The sequence below is a fragment of the Sarcophilus harrisii genome, chromosome 5 (genome assembly GCF_902635505.1).
Source record: "Sarcophilus harrisii chromosome 5, mSarHar1.11, whole genome shotgun sequence".
Lineage (NCBI taxonomy): Eukaryota > Metazoa > Chordata > Mammalia > Dasyuromorphia > Dasyuridae > Sarcophilus > Sarcophilus harrisii.
The window spans coordinates 91,200,569-91,227,405 of NC_045430.1; the positions used below are offsets into that span (position 1 = coordinate 91,200,569).

Consider the following 26,837-nt stretch of genomic DNA (forward strand, 5'->3'; position numbering starts at 1 on the left):
CCGTCCCCAGTTACTATATTTAATTTGGAAGCCTAGCTGTAGATAGCATGTATATGGCCCTACCCTCTCCCTTGTTAATGGTTAGTTTCTAGAGAATTTGCTGCCTTCTGGCAGCTGGCTCCTTAGGAATTTAGCTCACCTTATGGCATCTTCCCTTTGGTAATGTGAGATTCCTTTTTTGGAATTTAGCCTATCCATCAATGGTGTAATCCCCCAAATTCCCTTTTGGAACTTAGCTTATAATGTAATAAAATCTTTGCCTCGATTTAGAGATGGTCTAAGCCTAAAAATTCTTTTGAGACACCTAGGGACACTGGCTGGAAATCCCAATATGTTTTGTGGATTCATTCATGCACTCTAACAAAAGCACTTAGCACAGTACCTGGAACATAGATGTTTATTCTCCTCTCTTTTGCTGGAGGAAGTATATGAGAATTAGATAAAATGCACTTATTTAAAAGACCATCTTGTTCAAAGATCCCTTATACTTGGGCTGAGCTTTCTATGTCTTAGGTAACCAGGAAGTTATACCAATGGTTTCAGCATTAGTTTCTTTGGCCAATGAAGTCTCAAGGATAGTTTTATTGCCTTTATAGAGAAAACTAGCCTGGCCTCCATGGTCAGGACTTTGCTGCAAATAGGGATAAGGGATATAAAGCCCTTATTAACATAGCCATATATAAATGTGTATTGAATGCACTCAAGATATTCTATAGCAATCAACACTGAATCATTTACTTTTAGAGGAATGCTAAAACTTGTAGTTAACAAAGTTCTAAGAAGCAAAACTATGTTCTCTTCAAAATAATAAGGGCTATAGAAATGCAGAGAGTAGACATTATGGAAAGCACTGAAGCAACTTTTTTTTTTTTTGCCACAGTTCCCCACAGAGCCATCAGCTTCAGGGATTCATCACCCTACTCCAGGTAAGGAACAAACCAGCCTTACCTTGGAGACAGGCTTCCAAGTTAAATACCCAAAGAGTACCTGGACAAAGCCTAACCTGGGATGGAGACCAGGAGTGGGGTGAAACTGATGTGTAAATAATATTTCCGGTATTAGATCTCCACATCTCAGTTTCATGTAAATCAATAACCTTGATGTGGTGTAGCTCTTGGAAAGGATGCAGCAATAACCCAAGATCACCTGGCCTTGGGAGTGATTATAGTTAGATTGTATTTTTTTTCCTTAGACTGTCTTGCCTTAGATTATGTGGTCAGGATACTGAGCCTACAAATATATTATATCCCAATTCACTTTGTACATTGTTTCCCCCATTATATAGCCAACCCCTTGGGGACAGGGGCTAGCTTTCACTTTTTTGTGTCCCCAGAATTTAGCATAGTGCAGGCACATAATTAAGTTGTGTCCAACTCTCTGACTGCTTAACAAATGCTTATTGGTTGTTTGATATTTTCTTTTGTCAATTTCATAAAAAAATAATACATCTAGGGTGTAAATAATCTTTATCACTGATGATTTCTCTTCCATTGGCTTCGGTTCCCACCTCTAAATTCCACTGAGGCAGCTGGTGGCCCAGGAACTGAGCTGGCCCTGGAATCCAGAAGATCCATGTTCAAATCTAGCCTCCAATAATTACTTGCTGTATGACCCAGCTCCAAGTCACTCAAATTCTGATTGTCCCAGTTTGCCCAGCTGTAAAATAGGGATAAAAATAGCACCTATCTCATAGAGTGGTTGTGAGAATCAAATAAGCTATTTGTAAAAGCACTTTGCATAGTGCCCGGCATGTATCAGGTGCTTTATAAATGCTTATTCCCTTCCTCTCCCTTTATTGAGTTTCTCACTCTCAACTTGAATAGCTTCAATAACCTAGCAAGTCATTTGGTGAATTTAAAAACAAAAGTGATGAACTGGCTAATTTGGTTGGCAATCAGAAAGGTTGCATTAAAAAAATATATATATTTCTTGATTTCATGCTTTCCCCTAGATCAGAGGGGAAAACAAGGAGGGTTTGGCTGACAAAATGCCATCACCACCCCACTACCCACTTCAAGGAAGAAGTGGTAAAGAAGGGACTGTGGAGGGAACTCAGGTTGTCTCAATAACTGCTGTCTGTTAACTTGACCTTGTCTATTTAGCAAATGCTGTCCAGCCTCCAATTTAGCTCTTGATCTGATCACCTTCATGTTATACAATCAATAGCCCTTCCTCTGCTCCATGCCCAGGTGTCTAGCGTGGAGTCCCCTCAAGTCTCTCCTTCTTGACCCTCTATACTTCTCTGTGGTGTCCTCTTGACTTTCTTGAATGTCATTTTCAAAGTCAAGATCACTTGAGGTACTGTGGATAAATGGGTGTGTCTCTGCACTCAAGCACTTCTGGTGCCTTAGATTGGTCACTTCTCTGGGAAAGTGCAAAAGTGAGTTATAGGAAACCAAGGAGAAGCAATAGGCTGAGTGACAGCCTACTCTTGTGCAGAAAGCATTGGATTTGGAGTCAGAAAACATCTCTGTGATGTATTGCTTAATGGCCCCGAGACACTATCCATGAGGTTTATAATCCATAAACAAGGTCATGTTTCTATTGTACTTTTTGTTTTATTACAGGTAGTAAAGATTCTTTACCTTCTGTTTATACTGTATATAACTTGTATATATGTGTTGTGCATTTGCATATGGCTTTTTTCACTAGAATGTAAGCCTGTCTGGGATATAGAACATGTATTTCTCTTTCTTTGTATCCCTAGCACTTAGCACAGCACTTGGCACACAATGCCAGTTATGTAGAAAATATTTTCTTTCCATATCAGATTCAAAGATGGGCATAGACCTACAAATAAGACACAATGAACTTACATCCAATAAAAATGTACTCCTCTCCAAGTCTGTCATGGACAAGCTCTGTTTAAGTTGAGAGAGGGTGATCAGAGAGTTAGCAATTGTAATGCCAAAAATAAAGCTATTGCAAATTTGAAAAAAAAATAAAAAAGTACCCAGAACAGAAGGAAGAGCAGTGCAAGTTTTGAAAGTAATGTGTGGAATTTATTATAAAGTTTTTTTAAAAAAAGATATATTCATGATTTCATATACAATCTGCTATTTATGTTCAGCTGTGTATATGTATATATATATATATAATTTTTTGTGTTTAAATTCAGAATAATTTTTTTAAAACTACCTAATCTTGGATATATCGCTTGACCTTTCTGGGCCTCTGTAAAATAGCAATCAAATGAAAGTTGGATTATTGCTATAATGTCTCAAGCGCTAAAATCTTGTGGTTTGATGAGTTTTGGTTTCCTCTAAAAGGAAGATATTGGTTATGCTACTAACATTGTGGAATGATGGTAAAGAACAAATGGGATAGCATATATAAAGTACATTGTGAACCTCAAAGTGCAATGCAAATATTGAAGAGCTAGGTTCAAATTCCAATTCTGTTTCTTACTGCTTATGTGATTTGGGGTCAATCACTTTCAAGGACCGAAACAAAATACTCTTAAAGCCATACTCTGATAAACTTGACCTAAATTTCTGGTCAAATTTAACACAAAGTATTGAAGGGATAGTGTATAAGCCCTGGAAAGGTAAATTTATTGGAGGCAATGAGGTAGCATAGGGGACTTGGGAGTCAGGAGGACCTCCCGTCCATACTTTGAGAAGCAATCTTGTAGATTAATAGCTAGGGACTAGTGTGAATAGTTTCTGGATTCTTGTCCCCTCAACATGCCCTTTGCAGTGGTAGCAAACTCCAATTGGAAAGATCCCAGAAGACTGCATATTGACTTACTTTAAATGCTACATTTTATTTTTATTTTGTTAAATTATTTCCTAATTACATTTTCATCTGGTTCTGGCCACACTCAGGAGTGCAGAACAAGAGTCTGCCATATCTACTAAAGGGAAAACTTCAGAAGAAACTATCAAGGATGTGGTCATTCCTTGCCTTATAACTACAGATTCATCACAATATGTCTCCTTGGAGTTCTTTGTATCCAAGAACTCAACACATTACCCTATGTATATGGGGAATTCCCTGACAAAAACCTAAAGATCTCCCCAAAGTATTTTAAAAGATCCTGCCTAATCCTTGTAGCCATACTCCTTGGCCAAGAGAAGGACCTATCTGTCTCTCTTTGTAAGGATTATCATGTTCTGCATGAACAGAATTGTGGGTTTCACCAACACCAACAGTGAAAGGTGAGTGAAAGGGAGAGAACTTGAGAACTGATTATAGTAGCTACTTTCCCACACTACAGTTCAGTAACATTACCTTTCTGGTCATGCTAACATGGCATGGGATAAATAATCAAAAGGTCTCTGGAGCACAAGGGAATTCATATGGAATGGGGAGAAAGGGAATTCCAGAGATAAAGTGCCTGCTCCTGCTGGTCCGAAGCTCCCACACTCAAGTGGGACTAAAAATTTAGGAAACGAGATTCTAGAAATGTTGAGGTCTTACTTAGCCTTGGTCAAACCTGAAGAAATTATCTTTCCTTCTGAATTTTCTGGCCCCTCCTCTTTCAACCCTTCTTTCAGACCAGAATTCAATACTTATTGGGCATTCTCCTTGTGATTGATTTTTTATTCCTTCTTTAAAAAAACAATACCAGACATTCTCCTTGTCCTTTTTGGATCAGGTCACTTTTTAAAAATCCCAAACACCATAGCAACTATGAATGATGAGCATTTGTTTTTGAGTCAGAGGACCTGGCCTTGAATTTCTGCCTCTGAAGTTACCAATTGTGTAATCTTCGGCCAAGTATAAAATCTCTGATTCTCAGGTTCACCTGCAATATGAATGGGTTAAACTAAATGGCAGGAACCTTACAACTCTAAATCTGTGATCATTTGGTCTCTGTCAAAGAACAGTAGTGATATGGCTGTTTACACAGACATTTATTTGTTACCTTTAGGAGGCAAGCAAGATGGATACCAAGGACAGATACAATTTTGATTGTTTCAGAATCACAAACACTGGCTCACATAGACACAAACTATGAGATGACACAAGTGTGAGAAACAATGCCCGTTTCTAACACAAATGTGGATGAGCACATTACAATTACATAGTAGTTCTCCATTTTATTTATACCTTATAAGTGTGGAGAGGTTACATTTCATACAACAAAAAATATATTCTGGAATCTTTAAAACAAAAATATCTCTATCTCTACATGGAGCCAACTAGAAAGAACATAGAAAACAGGGGAAAAAACCAAATGTGCCAGCACCTTTATTTTTCCCTTCCTTCGCGAAGGATTGCTCTGATCTTCACTTAAATATTAGCATGAAAGAACAGACATTTTGTCAGACAGAAAGAAGAAACCCAATCTCAGAGGGATGAATACAGAAGGAAAGAGGGGGGTGGAATTTCAGCTCGTCTTCCAGAAAAAACTCTTGCTCATTGCAGTTTGGCATTTCAGTTTCCAATGTTACCACGTGTGTGAGGAAACCATGAGTTGGCTTAAGCTAAAAATCTGTTCAGAGAGACCCAAGCCATGTTTTTACCACTGATTTCCCAGGCATGTTGAATGGCATTTTTTTTTCCTGAGGAAATGTGAATGCTATTGATTACAAAGAGCTCTGTGTCCTCCTGAACTAGGAGTAGAGGGGGATGAGGCACAGGACTGTTTCAATTCTCTTTAGGAGGGCCAGAAACTTACTCCCTTTTAATAACCATTCTTAAAAGGGGTTGGTCACCCCACTTCTGGACGGCTCCCCAGATGGCTTCACTTCTTTTCAGTCCTAATGAGGTCACTACTTCAGACCTTGTTTGGCCTTCACCTTCCTGTCTAGCTAAAAATATAATGAGTCAATTGTCCATTTTATGTTACTGTAAAGGCACAGAATCATAAAAAGCAGATTAAAAGTTCTTTAATTTTGGAATGTTTTTGTTTTTATATTTGACAAATTCATAAGATCACACCAGATAATGAGGCTTTTTTGTTTTAACTAATTTCTAGGAGAGCCGGAAAGCCATTGAGCTTTCCTTTCCAGCTCCTTTCCCTAGCCCCCTTCACATGCAGCTTCTCTCTGTTCCCCTCCATGGTGATGGATGACACCATTTATACTGGTGTTCTAGACCAGAAGTAGGACTGAGAAATACTGCCTCTCTTTTGTTAAGTTCGCTGCCCTTCTGGCTCACCCTTCTTCTGGCATAGAAATTATTTAAGGATCTATAATGACCATGAGAGAATGAGGAAAAGTAGGAGGGAAATGAGGTTACCAAATCTTTCCCCTTCCCCGTCCATCTCATTCAAAAAAAAAATGAACTTAGAAAAGCAAAAGAGTAGACATTCTACATCACTAACTCATGCTCTGCTGCTGCACAGTAGATCTGAGAGACTTAAAGCAAAGCAAAACTGAAGAGAACCAAGATTTTGGTGAAAGTTATTCAAGGCCTGGCTAAGGTGGAATCTTGAGGTGCTGAATATCTTAAAACATCTAATAGCTGATCATTGAAAAGTCCAGAAGTTACTAAATCCCAAAGGGAGGAACGTGAGAATCCTCAGAGCCAGTCTGGAACCTCCTACCCCAGCAAAGGACTGAAAGGCTGGCAGAAAAAAGATGTGTAAAGCATTGGAGAAGGTCCAAGAAAAAGTTTCAGATGCCCTACTGAGAAGCTTGGAAAAGCTGAAGGTGGGGCAGCTAGGTGGGCAAGTGGGATCAGGAGGACCTTCTAGCTGTGTGACCCTGGACAAGTTACTTAACCCTGATTGCCTGGGAGGAAGGAAGGAGGGAATGAAAAAGGGAGGGAGACAGGAAAGTTGAAGGTATAGTGGACGAGTTAGCCCTAAGAAGTTTTCTCAGCTGGCCAGCTAAGGACCCTGGAAGGATCCCTCAGACCAAAGATCCACTCAAGACATGAACATAACTTGTTGCTTGGCTATAGCCTGGAATGACAATAATTGTTTCAAGTTCATTCAAAGAAATAAAGGAAGTTCTACTGCATTTTGGGTAGATTTTTGGGAACAAATTTATGGATGGACAGGTATGCATGGATTTTAATCATCAATGTTGCAGAGAATATCCAAATTTGCTAAGATCAAAGATCCCTCTGAGTAATTGAGAAAGGGAATTCAAACTATCTTTTGTAGAGTATGTTGTTCACTTTTTATCTCACAGACCCCCCCCCCAAAAAAGTTCTAGAAACAAGTTAAGTCAATATGGGGTAGATACAAGAGAAAAAAGGAAAATCCTTTTCTCTTGATATAAACATGTTATTGGGAAGGAGCTTAATATTATACTACAAAAAGCTACAAATATGATATATAATTATCACCTACCTGAACACTTCCCCAGAGCCTCAGTCAAAGAGGTGAGAAATGTTTTCCCTGTTACTGGTAATACATTTAATAGTCCTAGTTTCTTTAATCACTAATTCATTCATTCATTCTTACAATAAACATTATATTAAGTACCTGTTATGTGCAGGCAAACCTACTATATCAGACTAGAGGAGAGATAATTAAGATGTGGCTCCCTAAAGAAGTTCAAAATTTATTAAGAGTAGATGGGTCTCCTTTCTTACCATTCTATCACCAACCTGTCATATCCGACTCATGCCTGAAATTTCTTCTTTCTAGAGTTTTCCCAAGAAATTAGAAAATCACTTCTTTGTCCCACTGTTTGGGGAATGTTTAGCTATTTCCCTAAGTTCTTCTTTACCCCTGCAAAACAGGTAATTACTCTTAATATATGTTCACTTTTATTGTCTATTTGTGCATTTGTCCAAAAAATGCTACTGTTTCTGTTTGTCTTTATTTTTCTAGAGTAATCTGAAATTAGACCACCTGTACACAGGAAGAAAAGTCATGTTTTCTAAATCTTATTTTTAAAAAAATCTGGCTTAGTTTTGGACTATAATAGAGTGCTTAATGTTGGTTTTTTGTTGGATTGGTTGGTTTGTAAATGGTGGTAATAATTCTCTTTTTTTGCCATACATCCTATTCCTCTTCCTGAACTGTCTTCTTCCCTTTTTTCCCCTGTCCATCCCAACCATGAACTCATCTTGTACCACCATTTCCATCAATCTGAATTAGAAAGAATCTAGGGCTGGAACTTAATATGGTGAGGATAAGAAAGAGGAAGTTGTAGGATCTAGCTCAGTAAATACCTACCTCTGTGTCTTGCAGTTGTACTAGACAAAGTTAAGCGAAGATATGCTTCCTGGCCTTGAGGAGCTTAGAGTCCAAAAGTAGATAAATTATTTATGCCTTAAAGAGGCATTAAGCAACATGGGATTTTTGCATTTGTGGAGGGCTTTTCTCCTGATATGTTCAATTCTGTGGAACTGACTATAGGTGAAGGAGCAGAAGAGATGAAAGAATAAAAGAGAAAAAAATTGGCCAATTTTACCCCCCTCCTATATTTATATCAATCCTGTCCCCACCTTGACATCCCCAAACCACGTCAACAACAGAGGAACAACATACTCATAACATTTTAAAACAATATCTTTGGCAGTTTCTTTCAAATATTTTTTAAAATTTGGGTTGAAGGTGAAGTGCATTGCTTCAAGCATTCACTGTATAAAGATCTCTGAGTCGACTTGGATCAGCTTCTTTTGGAAAGATCACTCATTGGAGCAGTTAGCCTATGAATATTAGTGTAAGACAGATGTTCCAAATAGCTTCCGAATGAGTTGAAGTCACTTGAACTTGACTATCAAGTCAGGTGTCTGCTCACTGAACCTAATTATCTGAACCAGGCTTTTGTTGGCATTTCCCCACTTTTGTTTATTTTTAAGAAGATGCTTTGGTCAAGGGCATTGTCCTTTTGACCTTGGAGAAAGTGAAAGGAGATGTGGCAGAAGAAAAGGAGAGATTAAGGGAGAAAGGGAGAAGCTGATGGAAAGGAGAATGAGGCTGAAGAGAAAGCCAAGTGTTATGAGGGAAAGCAGCAACCTGCTTCACCTGAGAAAGCCAAGGTGGTTGGGAGAGCCTGCTCCCTCCTTTGGCCTCTCCTGTACCATTAAAGGTGCCCATTCCCCATCCATCGTTCACTCCCATCACACAGTCTGTCAGTTCTAGAATACCCTCTGTATAATACAACCAAATTCTCTATAGACTGTTGGTGAGATTTTCATTTACTCCAATACATTTTGTGAGCAATTGACGATCAATTCCAAAAGCATTAGAGTAAAACAATTGAAGTTGCTTTTGAACATAAAGAAGAAAGCAGACTAACCATAAATATTGATCTTAAATTAAATATTAAAATTCATTTCACCACTCTCAGCTTTTGTTTCCAAATATGCTTTTGTATCCAAGATATGAAAGCCTGAATTTTGGTAAATTAGTGGAAATTCAAGATGATACTTAAACTATGTGACTGAAAGTATTTTCTGTCCATTGCCTACAGATGTTCGCTACTAAGGCAGCTAGGGTGACTTACACAAACATTGAATCTCTCCAGAAGTGGCACCAGAATGTGCTCACATGAAGCAATAATTAATGGAGAGTAGCAAGACACTGAAGTTTCCCTAACATGGTAGTAAAATTATTTTTGTAGACTCCCTAAACTTGAAGGAACCTAAAGAAATCACTTCTCCCTCTCTATGGGAAGGATTATGTTTTAAGGTTTACAAAGAGCTTTCTCAAAAGAAAAACCACTTACTCTTCTCTTATAAATCTACCAAAAAAAAGACACTATATCAAATCTTATGTCTAGAAAGTATGACCTGATTTTAACCTGTCTCTGCTGCTATACTTTAATCCCTCTCTCATTCTGTCCTGAATGGAAACTGAGAAAAGCTGCTCATCATCAATCTTCCTATATAATAATGAAGAGTTATCAACTTCCCTATCAGCCTTCTCCTCTCTATAAAGAACCACAATTCCCCTTTACAAATGTTTACTTTCCAAGATTATCAACAATGTGTGCCAGTGTGGCTATGATGATAGGACTCTGCCGCTTTTTAGCCCACCATGGTGGTCAGGAGTCACAACAGGCAGCCATCCCAAGCCTGCCACTCTATTAAAAGACCCCCAGGCCAGAGAGCCAGACTGCTCCAAGACCTCCCAAAGAGGGAAACTCATCCAATGTCCCATCCCCCGCATCTTCACTCTGCCCATCACTGTGGTCCAGCGTGGCAGAAGAGGCTGCATTAAGAGCTTTCAGAGGGTCCTATGCAGGAAGGCCGATGGGGCTCTTCAGGAGGGAGGAGGAGATTCATGGTATTCTAGTGGTCAGCAGGGAAAAAGTTCCAGAAGCGTCCCAAAATGGAATGTTTGACTGTAAGTGATAGCAACTGCTCTGAGGTCACTGTGGGAGGTGACGGAATAGGAAAGAGATCACCAAGAGGCTTTCTTCTGTTTCCTTCCAAGCTCATTCTTGGAGACTGGCTGCTGGTATGAAGATGGCTGAATGCCCTCTAAAGCGCACTGAGAATGGCTGAACACTTCTGTGTGGCTTTAATATGAATCCAGTTATCTGAATGAAGAAGGGGCCAGGATGAGTCTCTTCATTTCTAAGAAGCTTGCTCCCTTTTCTGTTTCCTGGCACTTCCCTGAGATATCTCCCAGGCCATCTCTTCCATCTCAGCAAAGACTCTTAGTTGAAAAGACTGAATAAAAGTATTACCATTAGCCAAAAAAGGGAACACATGATTCATTCCTGCTTTTAACACAATACTTTAAAGATGTCACCAACAGTTTGTATCCTGCTATATTTTAAGTTCATTTTACAAGGAGACTAGTTCTTGGCTAAAAATAACTGTGTGCGTTAAACAGTTCAACAGCTGTCTGGATTTTCCTCTGAAGGAAACCAAATTCTACATTTCACTCACATTCATTTTAACCCATTCAATGAAGAATGATGCTATTTGGTAAGCAAGGGATTTTTCATCTTATTTACTGAGATATAAAGAAGCTAATTTGTTTAAAAAAAAAAACTACATAGGTCCTCTGGGGACAAAGAGGAAATTATTAACCAACTCATCTGATCAATCCAGATTATTTCCATGAGAAAGTCAGAGTGGTATCATGTTAAGAAGGTTGAATTTGGAATAAGAAATCCCAAGGTCAAGTTCTAGTTCCAAAATTTACTATCTGTATGACCTTGAACAACTTACTTTAACCTGAAAATCCATTTCTTTATCTGTAAAAGGGTAATAATAATATTTGCAGTGTCCATCTTCCAGACTCCTTATTAAAGATGGGAAGGATCTTGGAGATCACTGGGCTCAATTCCCTTGTTTTGTTACAACACAACAAGCATTTGATTAGGCTTGTACTTAGCGAGATACTAGCGAGGAAAAAATGGGAAAAAATTTTTTTCTTAAGGAGCTTATATTTTACTCTCATGAAGTAAGTCATGTAAACAGATAAGGAAACTGAAAGGTCTTAATTTTTTTTTATTTGCCCAAGAACAAAGGTCCTTTGACTGCAATGTGCAAATGCTTTGCTAATTATAAAGCATAATACAAACTTCAGCTATTATTATTCCCAATATGACTTCCAGAATATTAAAGACTTATATCTACACATGCCAATTAACCAGATAATAATGTCCCTAAACTACTCTGCCTTCAATTATCTGAATATTTTTAAGTGGTGTTAGACTGAACTATCCCCCAAATCTAATACAAAAAAGTCATTCCTTGAGTCCTTACTGACCTGGTTAACACTGAGCCATGATAATTACAAATGAAATCTATAAAATTTGGTTTCCATAGTAGGAAAAGATAAATATCTATGACTTGAAAATCTTTTATTAGCAATATTTGTAGATAGTCTCTTCACTAAGTACAAATTAAATTAAAAATTATACCTATACTATCAAAAAATCTGCTATTTCAAGCAGTTAAGGAGATTCTATAGTTGCAGCATTGCAACAGTCAGAAACAGATTTTTGAAATGAAAACCAAACACTTATCAAAATCCCAAAGGGGTAAAATGGCCTTGAATCACAAAATAAAGGAATAGAGGATTTTGGAATGTGTGATCGGGAAACCCAGAAATTAATCTGTCTGTAAAAGCATCTAGTGTTATGGTGCTGTGGGCAGCCTGGGAAGGTGCCATCAGCTAAGACTGTTCTACAAAGCAATATCATGTCTTAACTCTGATACAGTTGCAATTAAAACAAAACAGTAATAAGTGAACAAATTCAGTTCCCTTTACCTCTTTTCCTTGGCACTTCCTGTATTCATGCTAAGAGCTTTCCAGACAGTAGTTTTAGGCATTTCATCAGAAATATTAATCTCAGAAGGGTCACATCTGAAATCAACAATTAGAACAATAATTGCCTAGTCACAAATGAGCAATTATTATCTGCCTATGGAAAAGTCCTCAGAGGGTAGCATCTCTTTGAAAAATCTGTAGATCAGGGGCAGCTAAGTGGTGCAGTAGACAGAGCACCAGCCCTTAAGTCAGGAGGACCTGACTTCAAATCTGGCCTCAGACACACTAGCTGTGTGACCCCAGGCAAGTAAGAAAGAAGAAAACTCTGGAGATCTGATAAGTAATGTTTTAAACTCAAATAGCACATTTTCTTCCCTGAACTGAATGAATTTTGCTAATATCATGTCCCTCATTCACCACCAAGCATCTGGAAGTTTTTAATAGGCAAAAGAAAAAGTAGAAATACCCTATTACTCTATAGAGTCTTAGGCAGTTATCAGAAGACCTAGGAAATAGACTGAGAGGTTACTCTATGCTCACACTGCTTCAATTCTCAGGAGTTGAGAACTATTTGGAGAACCACAGCTCCCTCAAACAAGTCAGACACAAACCCATGAAGGCAGGCTACTAAATAGGAGTTCTAGGATGACTCTGCATCTTCCTTCGGGCAGCCATTTGAAACTGATGGATTCCCACTGAAGCATTGACTTCTGTTAAAGTCTCACAAAACTTATAGTTGATAGATAAGTAAGTTCCTTGAAGGCAGATGACTATTATTTTTGTATCTTCAGCAGAAAGCACAGTGCCTACTATGTGTTTAATAAATGCTGGCTGAATTGAATTCCTCATGCTTCTCCAGTAATTTTATCAAATCCTTTTCAATTCTTAAATTCCCAGCTATGGAATAAAAAAAAAATTAGACCTGTAAGGAACCTCAGAGGTATAGGCCAACGTAGTATACCTGAGTAAGAATGATTTAGGGCAGCACGTGAGAAACCCTGGAGGAGTCCCAATAGAGCAGCCATCCCCAGCCTGCCCCTCCATTAATGGGATGATATAGAAGATCCGGAGACCAGAGGCCTGATTGACCTGTTCACTGTCCACAGGGTAAACTACATTTTTATTTTGCCCATCCCTGTGGTCCAACATGGCAGAAATTGCAGTCACAGGGTTCTTCTCTCATCTTCTTCTGGACTATCATCCTCCTTCACCTTCCTGCCTAATTCAGAAATCCCCTTTACAACAGCCCCAACTAGGGGTCATCCACTAATTGAACACTTTGCAAACTGAGAAGTCACACATTGGCTTGTTCCATAATTAGTTCAAATTGTTAGAAAGTTCTTCCTGACATTGGAGCCAAGATGCTGATAACTTGATTCCGAGTTCTCCCTGCAATAGCCATACTAAGTAAAGTTAATCTTTCTTCCTAACAATAGCCCTTTCAATATTTGTAGTCTTCTCTTCACCATATTGTTTCTCTTCTTTTTCCTTCCTGCTCTTTAAAATGCATCTGCTTGTGAGGAATTCAAACAGGATGAGAAATATGATCTCTATAAGCAAAACATCGGTAAGATGGGCTTCCTATTAGTAACTGAGGAGAAAAGACCCGGTGAAACATCTAGATGCTGGTTGAACATAGATAGGAAGAAGGATTCCCATCTCATTCAGAATTGGCCAAGTTCTAAGTACCCTCTTCTCAAACCTGAGCATGGATATTTTCATACTAAGAAAGGAAAGAGCATGTTCTGGAGGAGGTAGCAGATAAAGAGGCCTCAACAATAAAACCTGGAGTAGAATGCCCCTAAAGCCTCCAATTCTTTAAGTTGTAAACTAATCTTACCTGAAATTGTTATTTTTTCCAGGACTACTCAGTAACTTCCTGCTTTCCAAAGGAAATTTGTCTGGCCCCATTTCTAACATTTTCTCATCCTCCTGTGGGAAAAGGGGACATTATTATTTCTTAGACCCAACAATTCCCCATAACCATGGCCATTTCCCAACCAGTACAGTCTATGTCCCATGTCATGGGAAAACCTTCTTGTCCTTTTAGAAAATCATAATTTTGTGTTTCTATTAATTCCATGTTTATCTACCTAATCTATTCACTTTGTGAGCCACTTAAGGGAACAGGCTAGGTTCTTTTCTATGCTCTTGGCCATGCTTATGAATTATGGTTATTTTTCATTTGTATTTGATATAAAAATTAAATCATTAATTTTATGATTTAATGTTTGTTTTCCATCGAGTCCATTGCTATTTGTGGCAGACTATAAAAATCTGAAGAATAGGGACCAGATCTATTAAGTTATAACCGTACGGAATGAGATATTTAATGTATTATCAGATGAGAATGTGTGGCTTTTGCTTTGTTTTCAGACTTTTAAGATGAAGGAGAGGAAGAGGCAAAAATCCTTAATCCAATTTTAGCAAATGAGGTCTCTGGGAGGTGATCTTCCTAGAGCTAGCTTTGGGACTTCTCGTTTGGTCCTTGCTATATCTACTTGACCCAGTGCTTCTGACCTCTTCCTCCTTGGCCTTTTTCTTAGCATCATCTAGCTTCTTCTTCTTGCTTTCAGGCATGAGATCATCTAGCCAGCTCAGTTCTCGTTTAGAGAAACAGAGATCCATGACTTTCCGGACAAAAACCAAGGCCAAAACCTACAGAAGAAAAAAGGTATTGATTAAAGGAATCACGTTCCATCCCAGCCACTATCTTCCAGCAGAATTAAAAAGCAAAGTCTACTAAAACGGATCAGAATATTTCAATTTCCTTAATAGGGCAACTTGACACAGGGGAAGGAGACATGGGCCTTCTGTCAGATCAGAATGACCAGATGTTGTTTAAGTTTACTCCCATTAGTATCAGAACAAGGAGGAGGGAGCTCAGGATGGCTGGGGAGGTACATGGTCATAAACTCTGGGGACTGGCTGTGAGAACACACAGTCCACTGGAATTTCTGGGTTAAGGAAACATAGCCTAGTTCTTCTCCAAGTTCCCCTGACCCCTTCCAAAGGTTTTCTCAGGCAATGGCTATTTTTTCACCCAGATCCTTCATCATCTCCCAGGAGACCTAAATGTAAGTTACTGGCAGTTTTGTGACCCTGGGAAAGTCACAAAGCCCAGATTAATAAAGTCAAAAGAAATGGAAAGGAAGAGAAAACAAGAAAGGAGAAAGGAAACCAGAAAAAATATAAAATGCTACTCCTAATTGGGGGAAGGGCAGGGAAGAAACTTCCTGAATCATTACATTTTTGAGTAGAAAGGGACTTTAAATGACAACAAAGCTAATCCTCTTGATTTATGGATGAGGAAACTAAGGCAGGCCCAGGAAATAAATGACTTGGTGAAGGTCATACACAAAGATGCTGCCTCAATATGAAGTGTGATAGGATCACAAAAAAGAAATTAAGAGTCTATCCAATCCTAATCCCTCATTATATAGAAGAGAAAACTGACAATAAGAGAAATTGGCCATAATCACTAAGCTGCTATGAGTCAGAAATATTTGAATTCGGTTCTTTCTGGCTCCAAGTCCAATGCTCTATCCTCTCATCTTAAGGATAAAAAATATTCAAACCAAACAAACTAAATGCTTAATTTTTATGTCCAGGAGCCTAATTTGCACAGCCGTCAAGACACCTAGGCAATTTTCAGCACTCTTTGAAAAGACAGACCAACCTCTCTGCCACCAAGATCAGGTCCAGGAGAGGTAAAAGAAGAAACTGGAAAAAAAAAAGTTAAGACTAAGGAAGCAGTGAAAACTGAATGTAAATCAACACATTTTATCTTCTCTCTTTTTTTTTCCAATTTTTTTTTCCTCCCATGGTTTTTCCATTTTGTTCAGATTTTTCTCTCCCAACATGATTTATAAATGTGAATTTTTAAAAAATTAATATATATGTATAACCAGAAATAAAAGCAATTAAAAACAAAAACTAAGGAAGGAGGTTCTCACACACAGGTCTCCACTGCTTGGCCCCTTTCATTGCCATAGTTTTTAGGGAACTGCTTCTTCCTCTAGCCCTTTCTTTTTCTGTTGCAAAGTTCCTTTTGTGAGACTACAGCTTTTCCAATCTCTTTTCCCAAAACTTTATTCCTTTTTCAGATAGGACAGAGGAAGGTATCAGTTCATTCACTACCATCTACCTTGTCTCTTCTTCCTAGAATCTGCTATTCACTTAAAGCATTTCAATCACTGTTGAGCTTAAGTTTTTTTTTTTTGTTGTTGCATCAATGTACATATATAAACATTTTTCTCTTCCCTCTCCCCTCCAGATCCACTGAAAAGCTTAGGTAATTAAAACAGTTAGAGGAAGCCACTGCTGCTCTAGTTTGAAATCAAACAAGGCTGTCACTCTGTAAAGGACAGAAAAAAAAAGTTACCATCATTGGAAAGATGATTGCAGCTGGGGATGCCTTAATAGCCCACAGCAAGACAAGACAAGTCAGCTGGATGAGGGTGAAGAGGTGCACTTTACGCAGAGGGACATGGCGCAGGTAGATGAAGTCAGGCTGATGCTTTGCTGGCATCCCAAAGAGTTTCAAACGATCAAAAAACTGAAAGACATCCATTTCCCAAAGCAACATTAAGAGAGCTTTAGACAGCAAGTGGTTACATCTTTCTATGAGGCATCAGAAATGACATTTTTCTCCTCTGAGGATTTCACTTTAGAACTCACTTCACAGATCTTTTCTCATAAAAAGATCAAACAAATGTGATACATTAAAAAAGAGAGAGAGAGATGAAGAGGTTAAATAACAAGCATGAAACCCATTTTAAAAAACTGTCTAAGGCATCACAGCAATTATTAAGGTGATTGTATTTTTTGTCAGAGCTTAGTCCAATACACATTTTTCTTTTTTTTTAGGCAATTGGGGTTAAGTGACCTGTCCAGGGTCACACAGCTTGTGCTAAGTGTCTGAGGTCAGAGCTGAACTGTGGTCCTCCTGACTCTGGGGAAGGTGCTTTATCCACTATACCATATAACTGTCCCCTCCCCCCAACACATATTTGAACAGGAAATGAACAGGCAAAACTCATTGTACCGAGATGGATTCAACAACACTAGTTTACACCTAAATCATCTATTCTGAGCCTGGAGCCTCCTTTCTCTGGGCCTTGCCTCTGCTCCTATGGCTGGCTGGTAATAAAGGTATAAGCCATGGTGTGGCACTGGGAACAGAGTACCACCAACATGCTTATAACAATCCCTTAATCTCTTCCCCAATACACCAAATGCTAAAGTCCTCTATATTCTTCCACCATGACATGGAATGGTGTTTTATTTCAATCCTTTAAAAAAAAAAAAAAAAAGTCTGGGGCAGCTAAGTGGTGCAGTCCTTAAGTCAGGAGGACCTGAGTTCAAATTTGACCTCAGACACTTAACAGTTCCTGGCTGTGTGGACCCTGGGCAAGTCACTTAATCCCAACTGCTTCAAAAAAAAAAAAAAAAAATTCTGACTCTCAGCCAGTCCCAAGGATCTAAGTCTACAATAGAATAAACAGCATTAGCCAGGTCTTCCGAGGTTTAGGGAGCTCTTGGAAGACCAGGCAGGATAGGCCTTGAGCCATGCAGGGAGCAGGGTTCATTCTAGAGGAAAGATCAGGACACCTTGGTAGCCTGTGCAACTTAATTCTTATGAGGTTCTATTTGACCCATGTTTTCATGAAATATCTATTGCTTGCCACAACCAAGAAACAACTTTTCAAAAATAGTCTTGAACTTTGATAAGGATTTTTTCCTGGTACCAAATAAGAGTTCAGACTGAAAAAAAAGTATAGGAAGAGGGTGTGTGCCCTATTAGATTAGGAAAATTGAGCAGACAGTGGGAAAAAATCATTTCCTTGGAACAAAATACCTGGATTCCTCTAAGTGAAGAAACTCCCATGTAGAGGAAGACTCCATAAAGTACTGGCATTGGAATGAACTAGAGACAAAAGTGGAGAAAGGAATATAATTAAATCTAATATAATTTTATAGCAAAATCAATATTACCTTTTAAAAAATTGACAGAATGTCTAAGTTTTCTGGCCCCATTTTTACTATTTCTGTGAACAACGTTTTCATCTTCCCAGTGAACTAGGTTTAAGGCTTCTCTCACTATCACCTTGGACTTCTCCCTCTATATTGCTCCACAATTATTTGTTAGGATTTCTTTCTGCCCTCTGGGGTCGGCCTGAACAAGCCTAATCTCTTTTCCATATAAGTCTTCTCTTTTCTAAGCTAACCATCCCTAGTTCTTCCAATGAGTTCTCAGAAAGCATGAATAGCACTCCCTTTATCATCCAGGCCACTTTTCTCAGGATGCTTAACATTATTTCTAAAAAGATGGTGCCCAGCTCTCTTCAACAATGAAATAAACCAAATCAGTTCCATTAGTTCAATAATGAAGAGAACCAGTTACACCCAGCGAAAGAACACTGGGAAATGAGTGTGAACCACAACATAGCATTTCCACTCCCTCTGTTTTTGTCCCCTTGAATTTTTTACTTCATTCTCAGGTTAATTTTACCTTATTTCTAAGCCTGATTTTTCTTGTGCAGCAAAATAACTGTATGGCTATATATATATTGTATTTAACATATACTTTAACATATTTAACATGTATTGGTCTACCTGCCATCTAGGGGAGGGGGTGGAAGGAAGGAGGGGAAAAGTTGGAACAGAAGATTTTGCAAGGGTCATTACTGAAAAATTACCCATGCATATATCTTGTAAATAAAAAGCTATAATAATTTTTTTTAAAAAGATGGTGCCCAAAACTGAACACAAGATACAAATTCAAATCAGACCAGGGGAAAACACAATGGGAATCTCAAATCTCTCTTTCGGAGCACCTTAAACTCCAAGCTTAAGGTCCTTATGGAAGATGGCAATTGTGTTATTAGTCTGTGAATTTGTTCATGAGTTTCAAAGCTTGTGCTGATTCCCTTTAGCTTCTGGGCAATAGACGTTTATTACATTGGAGTCAGTTTGTATACTACACTCAATGATTTTACCACTAGAAACAGGGAAAACATGGACAGCTATTCTAATTCCACTGCCTCTCTCTCTCTCTCTCTTTTTTTTTTTTTTGGGGGGGGGGTAAACATAGGTCGTTTTATTTGTGATTCCTTCAACAACACTGTTAACCCCTTCAAAGTAAATCAGTGGCTTTTCTAGCCACGTTTTCTTTTCTTTTTTATATATTTTTATTTATTTCATTAAATATTTCCTAATTGTATTTTTAAAAATCTCAATAGTCATTTAAAATTTTTTTTGAATTCCAAATTATCTCCTCTCTTGTCCCTCCCACACACATTGAAAAGGAAAGCAATATGATATTAATTACATATGTGAACTCAAAACATATTTCCATATTAGCCATGTTACTGACTCTCATATTTACCAGCTTTCTGTACAAGGCTAGTTAGGATTTTACCTTGAAACTGTGACAGAGTTCCAAAATTATAGGTTTTGCTGTATTCCTCCATTCTGTGGCTATAAGTCTTACAACTTGGTCAATATCTTTCTACCTAATCCTTGAGGAACATAAAAACCTTTCTTCTAACAAGGAGCCTAGAAGTTCCTGAGCATCTGGGCTGTTGGTCCAGAATGCCCATGAATTAGTGCAATCTTCCATATCCTCTGCTGGATTCAGAAATCTAAGGGGTGGAATAACATCCAACTAGTAGGACTGTCTGCATCTGGGGCTGCTCAGTGACTCCTGAATGCCCTATATTGTAAAGCCTCATTTTGTTCTCCAGTCTTAAGTCTTTCTCATGGGGGCCCTCATTATACCTCTTAGTTCTAACTCAGCATCTCACTGGCTTGTTTATCAGGACAATAGAGATCCCATAAGCTTTGTAGGTTGCCATGTTGACTCATGGAGTTTGTGTTCCACTAAAAACTCCCAAATCCTTTTGCCATGAATTGCTACCTAGCTGTCCCTCTCTCCATCCTACATGTAGGCAGTTTATTTTTGTCTTTTTCACTCAAGTTTAGAATATGACATTTATCCTTATTACATTTCTCTTTATATTAGATTCAGCCCTTCATTCTAGCCTACTGACTTCTTTTTGGATCCTGACTCTGTCATCTCACGTATTTGCTGGCCTTCGATAAGTCAATAAGAGCAAGATCCAAATCATTGATAAAAATACTGAACAGAAGCAGGAGGTAAAAAGAAAGGAGCCGTGGTGGGGAGGGGTCCTGGGGGAGGAGGAAGGAGCCGTGGTGGGGAGGGTCCTGGGGGAGGAGGAAAGAGCCGTGGTGGGGAGGGGTCCTGGGGGAGGAGGAAGGAGCCGTGGTGGGGAGGGTCCCGGGGGAAGAGGAAGGAGCCATGGTGGGGAGGGGTCCTGGGGGAGAAGGAAGGAGCCGTGGTGGGGAGGGTCCTTGGGAGGAGGAAGGAGCCGTGATGGGAGGTCCTGAGGGAGGAGGAAGGAGCCGTGGTGGGGAGGGTCCTGGGGGAAGAGACAAGGGAGAGAAGGAAGTGTCTGAGCCAGGGCTAGAGTGGGCCCAATTGACTTCTAGGCTTCTACCTTCTCTAGGCTTTTACCCCTCCAGGCAGGACGAACTTTTATCTAGTTACCTTTAACACAGCTGTCATGAAGACTGAGCAGCCCATCAGTACAAAGATCATGAGCCCTGTGACTCTCTGCTCTCGGATCCCCAGGAACTTGGGCTGCTCCCCTGGAGCCGAGCACTCGGACTCCAGCTTGAGGCTATTGACGTGAGTAATGGAGAGGACGGTAGCTGCCACGAACCAGGGCAAGCCCATGATGGAGCAAACTCCCAGCATCACAGCCACCATCAGCAAATCAAGGTGGTATCCACATCCTTTCTGTGAGAAAACAGGATCTCCAGTTAGTAGAGGCTGCTATCCCTGTCTTGACATTATTTGACATTGAAGCCATCCTCACTACAATATGAGTAGGATCAGGGTGTTTCTATCAATCTGGAAGAATCATAGTTGGACCTGGCTTCAAATCCAGTCTATTACTTCCTATACATGTAGCTGTGGGCAAGTCATATAACTGCCCTGAGGCTTAATTTTCTCGTCTATAAAACAAAGATTTTGAACTAGAAATGACGATAGCATCAGACAGGACTTTCAGGGGCTTTCCCAGCTTCTAATCCTGTTTCTCTCATCACAGGATTTGAAATTGGACGTCCTAATCCAAATCCAGATTATCAAAGCCTCTCATCTCCATTTGAGAAGACCATTTGGCCTTCTCTCTGAACATCCACTTTTAGGCTGTGGGTTTCCAGAGGACAAATGCATTAGTAGGAAAACTCATACTAGCAGCTAGGTCAGGAATAAATGTCAAGAATTGTGTCTTTGTCCCATAGGATACAGGAGGCAACATAGCTCTTTTTGAGTAGAGAGAAACCTGGCCTCAGACCCAAGAGACTGTTTCCTGTTGTGGGGAAAGAGAGGAAGAAAAGGGAGGGACCTCAGTAAGCTTCTTGTCATTATGTTTTTCAATATCTTCTGCAACTGGTCCTGTCTCCTCGTGGTACCTGTGACTAAGATTAAGTATAGAAAACTATCCTTATTGCTGCTGGGACTCAGAAGAACACAATGGTTCTAACCTGAAGCTCAAGAATACAAGAAGTTAGATCAACAATTGCCAGCCATATTAAACAAACTGTCACATTTGGCTGTACTTCTCTCATCAAGCCATCTACCCCCACCTCTTCAAGGCTTTTGAGGCAGTAACGGTTCTTTCAATAAAAACATGGTTCTTTCCTCTCATCTTGCCAGGTATGACACATGGGTAAACATGTGTGTGAGTGGGTGAGCATGCACACACACAAACACACACACAAAGTCCTAAAGCTAGTCTCATTCATCAACTGATGAACTACAGATATGTAAGGCTGGGATAGAATAGAGATTCCGCCAATCACTGACAATTCCACCTAATTTGTTGGAGCCTTATCCTCTATAGTACCCTCAAATGCCTGAGGTCTGCATGCACACACACACTAAAATTAATCAATATATTCACATGAGGAGCCTCATGGATTCTCTGTAGAGCAAAATTCTTATTACCTTGAGCTTATGCTCCTTCCTATTAATTATAACAGCTGTGATTTGCTGGTCCATGAATATTAAGATGGTGCAGAGGAGAGCTGGGATGATTGCAGCTATCACCGTCCACCAGGGATTGGTTCCAATGGGATTGATAATCCATCCCCGATCATCTCTTGTGGGCTAAAAGAAAAAGAAAGAAACAAGGCTTTATTTTTATATTTTAAGTTAGCAAAAATAATTAGTGCAAAAGTCTCTTAGACTTGGTCTGAGACTCTCTTCAATGTTGCCTGAGATTCCTGAAAAGTATCAAATACTATAATTTTTCAAACCCTTGATTTTTGTTTCAAATCTCCTTTAAATGAGTCTTTCTAAGTCAAGAGTTCATTATTGTCTTTGTAGATTGTCCATAGAGAATGGAATATGAATTCCCATAAGAAATATAAATTCTAATCTAACTTTTGTGTACATCCAACATGTCCCCACCTCTCTGCCATTCATCCTCTAAAGATTATGTACTCAGGATGTAGCCAGATTTTATTATTAGCATAAGTAAAAATATACCCCTATATTCCAAAGCGAAATGTAAATGACCACTACTCGCCTCTCAGATCCCCTCTGACATTTATAGCAGGTGATTATGCTGTACAACCAACCACAAATGTGTCTCTCCCTGCCCTTTGCCCCTCTCTTCTCTTCTCTCTCCAGCGACAGTACTGGTTCAGGTAGCTTCCCTCATGCCTCCCCCTGGCTCTGTGACTTTGGGGCTGGTACTTTTGTCCTACATGTAGATGCCGGCCTGATGAGCTTCTGAGAAGGCTGATACTAAAAGTAATGGTCACCAGAAACAAATATGCTTTCCAGCAGAGGACTTAGTGACAGTGCAGCTCACTGTGCCATACATAAGCTTGCCTTTGAAGTACTTTGTCATGGAAAAGTTGACAGATTTTGGATCTGGAGTTAAATTGTCAATGTGGCCTGGCAACAATCCACTGACAAACTCTGATCGTTGCCAAGTTAGCCACTTGCCAGAGAGGGCCGCTGCATCCGATAACCATGAATCTGGCACTCCAGTCAGGTGAGATGGATGGAGACAGATGTTGCTATGATGACATCTGAAGGAAAGAGTTAAGTAGCATGGGAGACTCCCAGGGAGTGGAAGGATGGCTGCAGGGGCCTCCCAAAAGGTCTCCTTCTTTAACCACTCTGATAAATTAACCCAAATTCCCATTCCTTCAGTGCAGCTGCTCTCAATGAAGTCTAATTGCACTCCAAGAGCTAAGTGACTAAGAGTCCCATAACCTTTGCAGAAGAATTTACATTTTTTTTTTTTTTTTGCTGAGGCAATTGGAGTTAAGTGACTTGCCCAGGGTCACACAGCTAGGACGTGTGAAGTGTCTGAGACCAGATTTGAACTCAGTCATCCTGATTTCAGGACTGGTGCTCTATCTACTGTGCCACCAGCTGTGCCAGAATTTACATTTTTTTTAGAGGATGCTTATTAAGCAAAATATATTCTCAGTTGGTGGAATGATAGTCTACATGGCAAAGTGGAGTGAAAACTTTTAAGTACTAAAGGAAAAGGCATTTTAGCACTGAGGAATCTATCTCCCTCATGGGAAAGTCTGGCACAGGGAGGCTGGTCCCGGGGGCTTCCTAAGGCTTCTCCTAAATTTCATGACCACCATGAGTCCTCTAAGAGCTGAATTTCTTCATTATGTTTCCCCCTGACTATAGCAACAGGATCTTTGGGGGAAGAGCTTGGTGGTGGCCAGATGGACAGGAGTCATCTATATATATGTACACTTTCTAAGTAAATTTATAAGCTAAAGAATATGCCTTTTTTCCTCCTTTCTCAGGCCAGTAGCTCCCATAACTCATGTTTATGAGTGTCCTTAGACTTGACTGTTTTGATTTACCAGGCACGCCCATATTCTCTTCTCTGGGGAGAAACAAGGCAGGTGGGACTCCTCCCCTGCTCATCCAGCCAAGGATCTGGGCGGACAGGAGACCAAGTGGGTTCTGGGGGCATTTCTTTTCTGCTGTGCAAGGCAGATGTGCTGATAGAGGACCTCCTCCACCGAGCCTTCCCTCATCATCCCAGCCCACAACTATCTCGCCCTTTTTGGATTCCTCTGGTGTGCAGCATCTCCTGTGATATGCATTTGACACATGAAAGATTTTTATGAGGTTATGGCGTATCTCCCCAACTGGACTGCCAGCTTCTTTGTAGCACAGACTGAACTTTACAACACTTTATAGCAAACCTCATAGTATGAGAGATATCTGCTGACTGATCAGAAACAGGAAAACCACAACTGTTTCAATGCCTCTACCACCCCACATTTTTCAAATTATTGAACATTCATTTTGGTAAATTTTTACATTAGATTTTAAAACCTAAAATAAAATATACAAGATAAACAGAAGTACTAGTAAACATTTTTGTTATAACTAAAAGAACCTTTCCATTAATTAAACAACTGCTAGTTTTCATTGTCTTTGGACTAAAAGGGAAACTCTGATTTAACTTCAGACCAAAAGCTAAATGTTTTTCAAAATGTCTTTGGAAATGCCTTTTGTTCTTTCAGAGGGACATCTAGACCAGGAGTGGGGGATACTCTAGAACTCATCCTCTGCCAGGCTATTTGAAAAGTTCTTGGCACCCAGTTTAGGACCATATTCTTTAAAACAATGCTGAAGGACCAGGAGATCATTATATACTTCAACAACAATACTATATGATGACCAGTTCTGATGGACCAAGCCATCCTCAGCAACGAGATCAACCAAATCATTTCTAATGGAGCAGTAATGAACTGAACTAACCATGCCCAGAAAAAGAACTCTGGGAGATGACTAAAAACCATTACATTGAATTCCCAATCCCTATATTTATGCACACCTGCATTTTTGATTTCCTTCACAAGTTAATTGTACAATATTTCAGAGTCTGATTCTTTTTGTACAGCAAAATAACGTTTTGGTCATGTATACTTATTGTGTATCTAAGTTATATTTTAATATATTTAACATCTACTGGTCATCCTGCCATCTAGGGGAGGGGGTGGGGGGGGTAAGAGGTGAAAAACTGGAACAAGAGGTTTGGCAATTGTTAATGCTGTAAAGTTACCCATGTATATATCCTGTAAATAAAAGGCTATTAAATAAAAATAAATAAATAAATAAATAAATAAAACAATGCTGAATATATATCTTGTGAATTGTTTACCTTAAATACACTTGGAACTTGTAGCTTTGGGGATGGGACGCCAATTAAAAAATCAAGAATCACCATCGTGAAGATGGTGAGGAAAACCGCAAAGTCACTCACCATGGAGCGTACCTGGAGGAGGAAATGATGAGAAACTTAGAAAATGTAAAATTTAATCATTATTAGAAAAGACTTCAAAATTCTCAGGATCAAATATCAGTGCCATGGTGGTATTCTATAGTAAAATGACACATAAGGAATTATACACTGCCCCAGGGGCTGTGAGATATGACCAAGATAGGGTGCCAGGCAATGATCCAGTGATGGGGACTTCACCCCTTCCACTCCCCCTTTTCTGGAGACTATTTAAATACTGGCCAAACTCATGAAGGCCTTTAATGAAGGCTGAATCCAATTGGATATTGGATCAATTCTAGATACTGAGGATAACTTGATATGGCTCAGATTAGGCCACAGATAAATTATTCCCTGAGCATATGGAAATAAGAGAGTTATTTACCATATCATTAACCCAGTGGCTATCTAGACTCTCCTGGATGAGAGGAAAATGTCATACAGTAAATATGACACATAACACACAATACTTAGATTACATAACTGGAGTTATTTCAGTTAACAGTAATAAGGTCTGAGAATGATTCTTTGCAAATCAGTATTTACATTTAACCATAAGCTATGATGAGTTCTGTAGCTGGCAATTATGTATTCTTGCTAAAAGGATTCTGTAAACCATATTCTTTCCCAGGCTAGATAGTGAATAGAGAGCTGGGCCTGGAGACAGGAAAACTTGGGTTCAAAATCAGTTTCAGACATTTCTGAGATGTGAGCCTGGGCAAATTAAAATTACTTAACCTCTTTCTGCCTCAGTTTCCTCATCTGTAAAATGAGGATAATAACAGTACCTGCTCCCAGGGTTATTATGAGGAACAAATGAGATGCTTCTAAAGTTCTTTAGAACCTTAAAATGCTATTACCCTTACTCTCAGTCTGATAGTCTTTTGTTTTGATTGAGAAACTGAAAAAAAAAAAAGCATTTCCCCTCCTTGCTTTAATGCCTCATTGGAATTATTGTGAGAAATATGAGCAGGACTACTTTCAACTCAAGTTGCTATATTGAGGAGAATCCTTTACTCTTATGTGAACTTAATGATTATTCACCACAGTGACAAAGCATTTGACTCATAATAACTCCAGAAGGACAAGTATCCCCATTTTACAGATGAGGAAACAGAGGCATAAAAAGATTTAATAACTTTCTCATAGTCACCTAGCCGCTAAGAGGCAGAGCTAGAATTCAAACTCGGATCCTCTGGCTCCCACAATTTTCTACTGCAATGGTACCATTCACTAGCAGTTCTGCAATTCAGCTGCTCCTGTGGGAACTCCTGAACACTGCAGCTGTTATCGTTCTAGAAAACTAGCCTGTCCAAATCCTTCAGTGCCTAACCAAAGCCCTAACACCCCCAGGAACCCTCTTTGCTTAATATACACCTCTCCAC

General features: G+C 39.3%; 1 protein-coding gene across 1 annotated transcript in view; it reads right to left on the reverse strand.

Annotated features, from left to right (window-relative positions):
• Positions 1-1,392: 1,392 nt before the first annotated feature.
• SLC4A8 (solute carrier family 4 member 8) overlaps positions 1,393-26,837 on the reverse strand; it is a 77,164-nt gene continuing 51,719 nt past the window's right edge. Inside the window, exons 17-25 of the mRNA XM_031937855.1 lie at positions 25,336-25,449; positions 22,125-22,286; positions 20,658-20,909; positions 17,946-18,014; positions 16,470-16,643; positions 14,606-14,743; positions 13,926-14,017; positions 12,086-12,181; positions 1,393-10,530 (exon numbers count right to left, since the gene is read on the reverse strand). Coding sequence (XP_031793715.1) covers positions 10,518-10,530; positions 12,086-12,181; positions 13,926-14,017; positions 14,606-14,743; positions 16,470-16,643; positions 17,946-18,014; positions 20,658-20,909; positions 22,125-22,286; positions 25,336-25,449 — 1,110 coding nt within the window. The 3' untranslated portion in view covers positions 1,393-10,517. The remainder of the gene's footprint in view (positions 10,531-12,085; positions 12,182-13,925; positions 14,018-14,605; positions 14,744-16,469; positions 16,644-17,945; positions 18,015-20,657; positions 20,910-22,124; positions 22,287-25,335; positions 25,450-26,837) is intronic.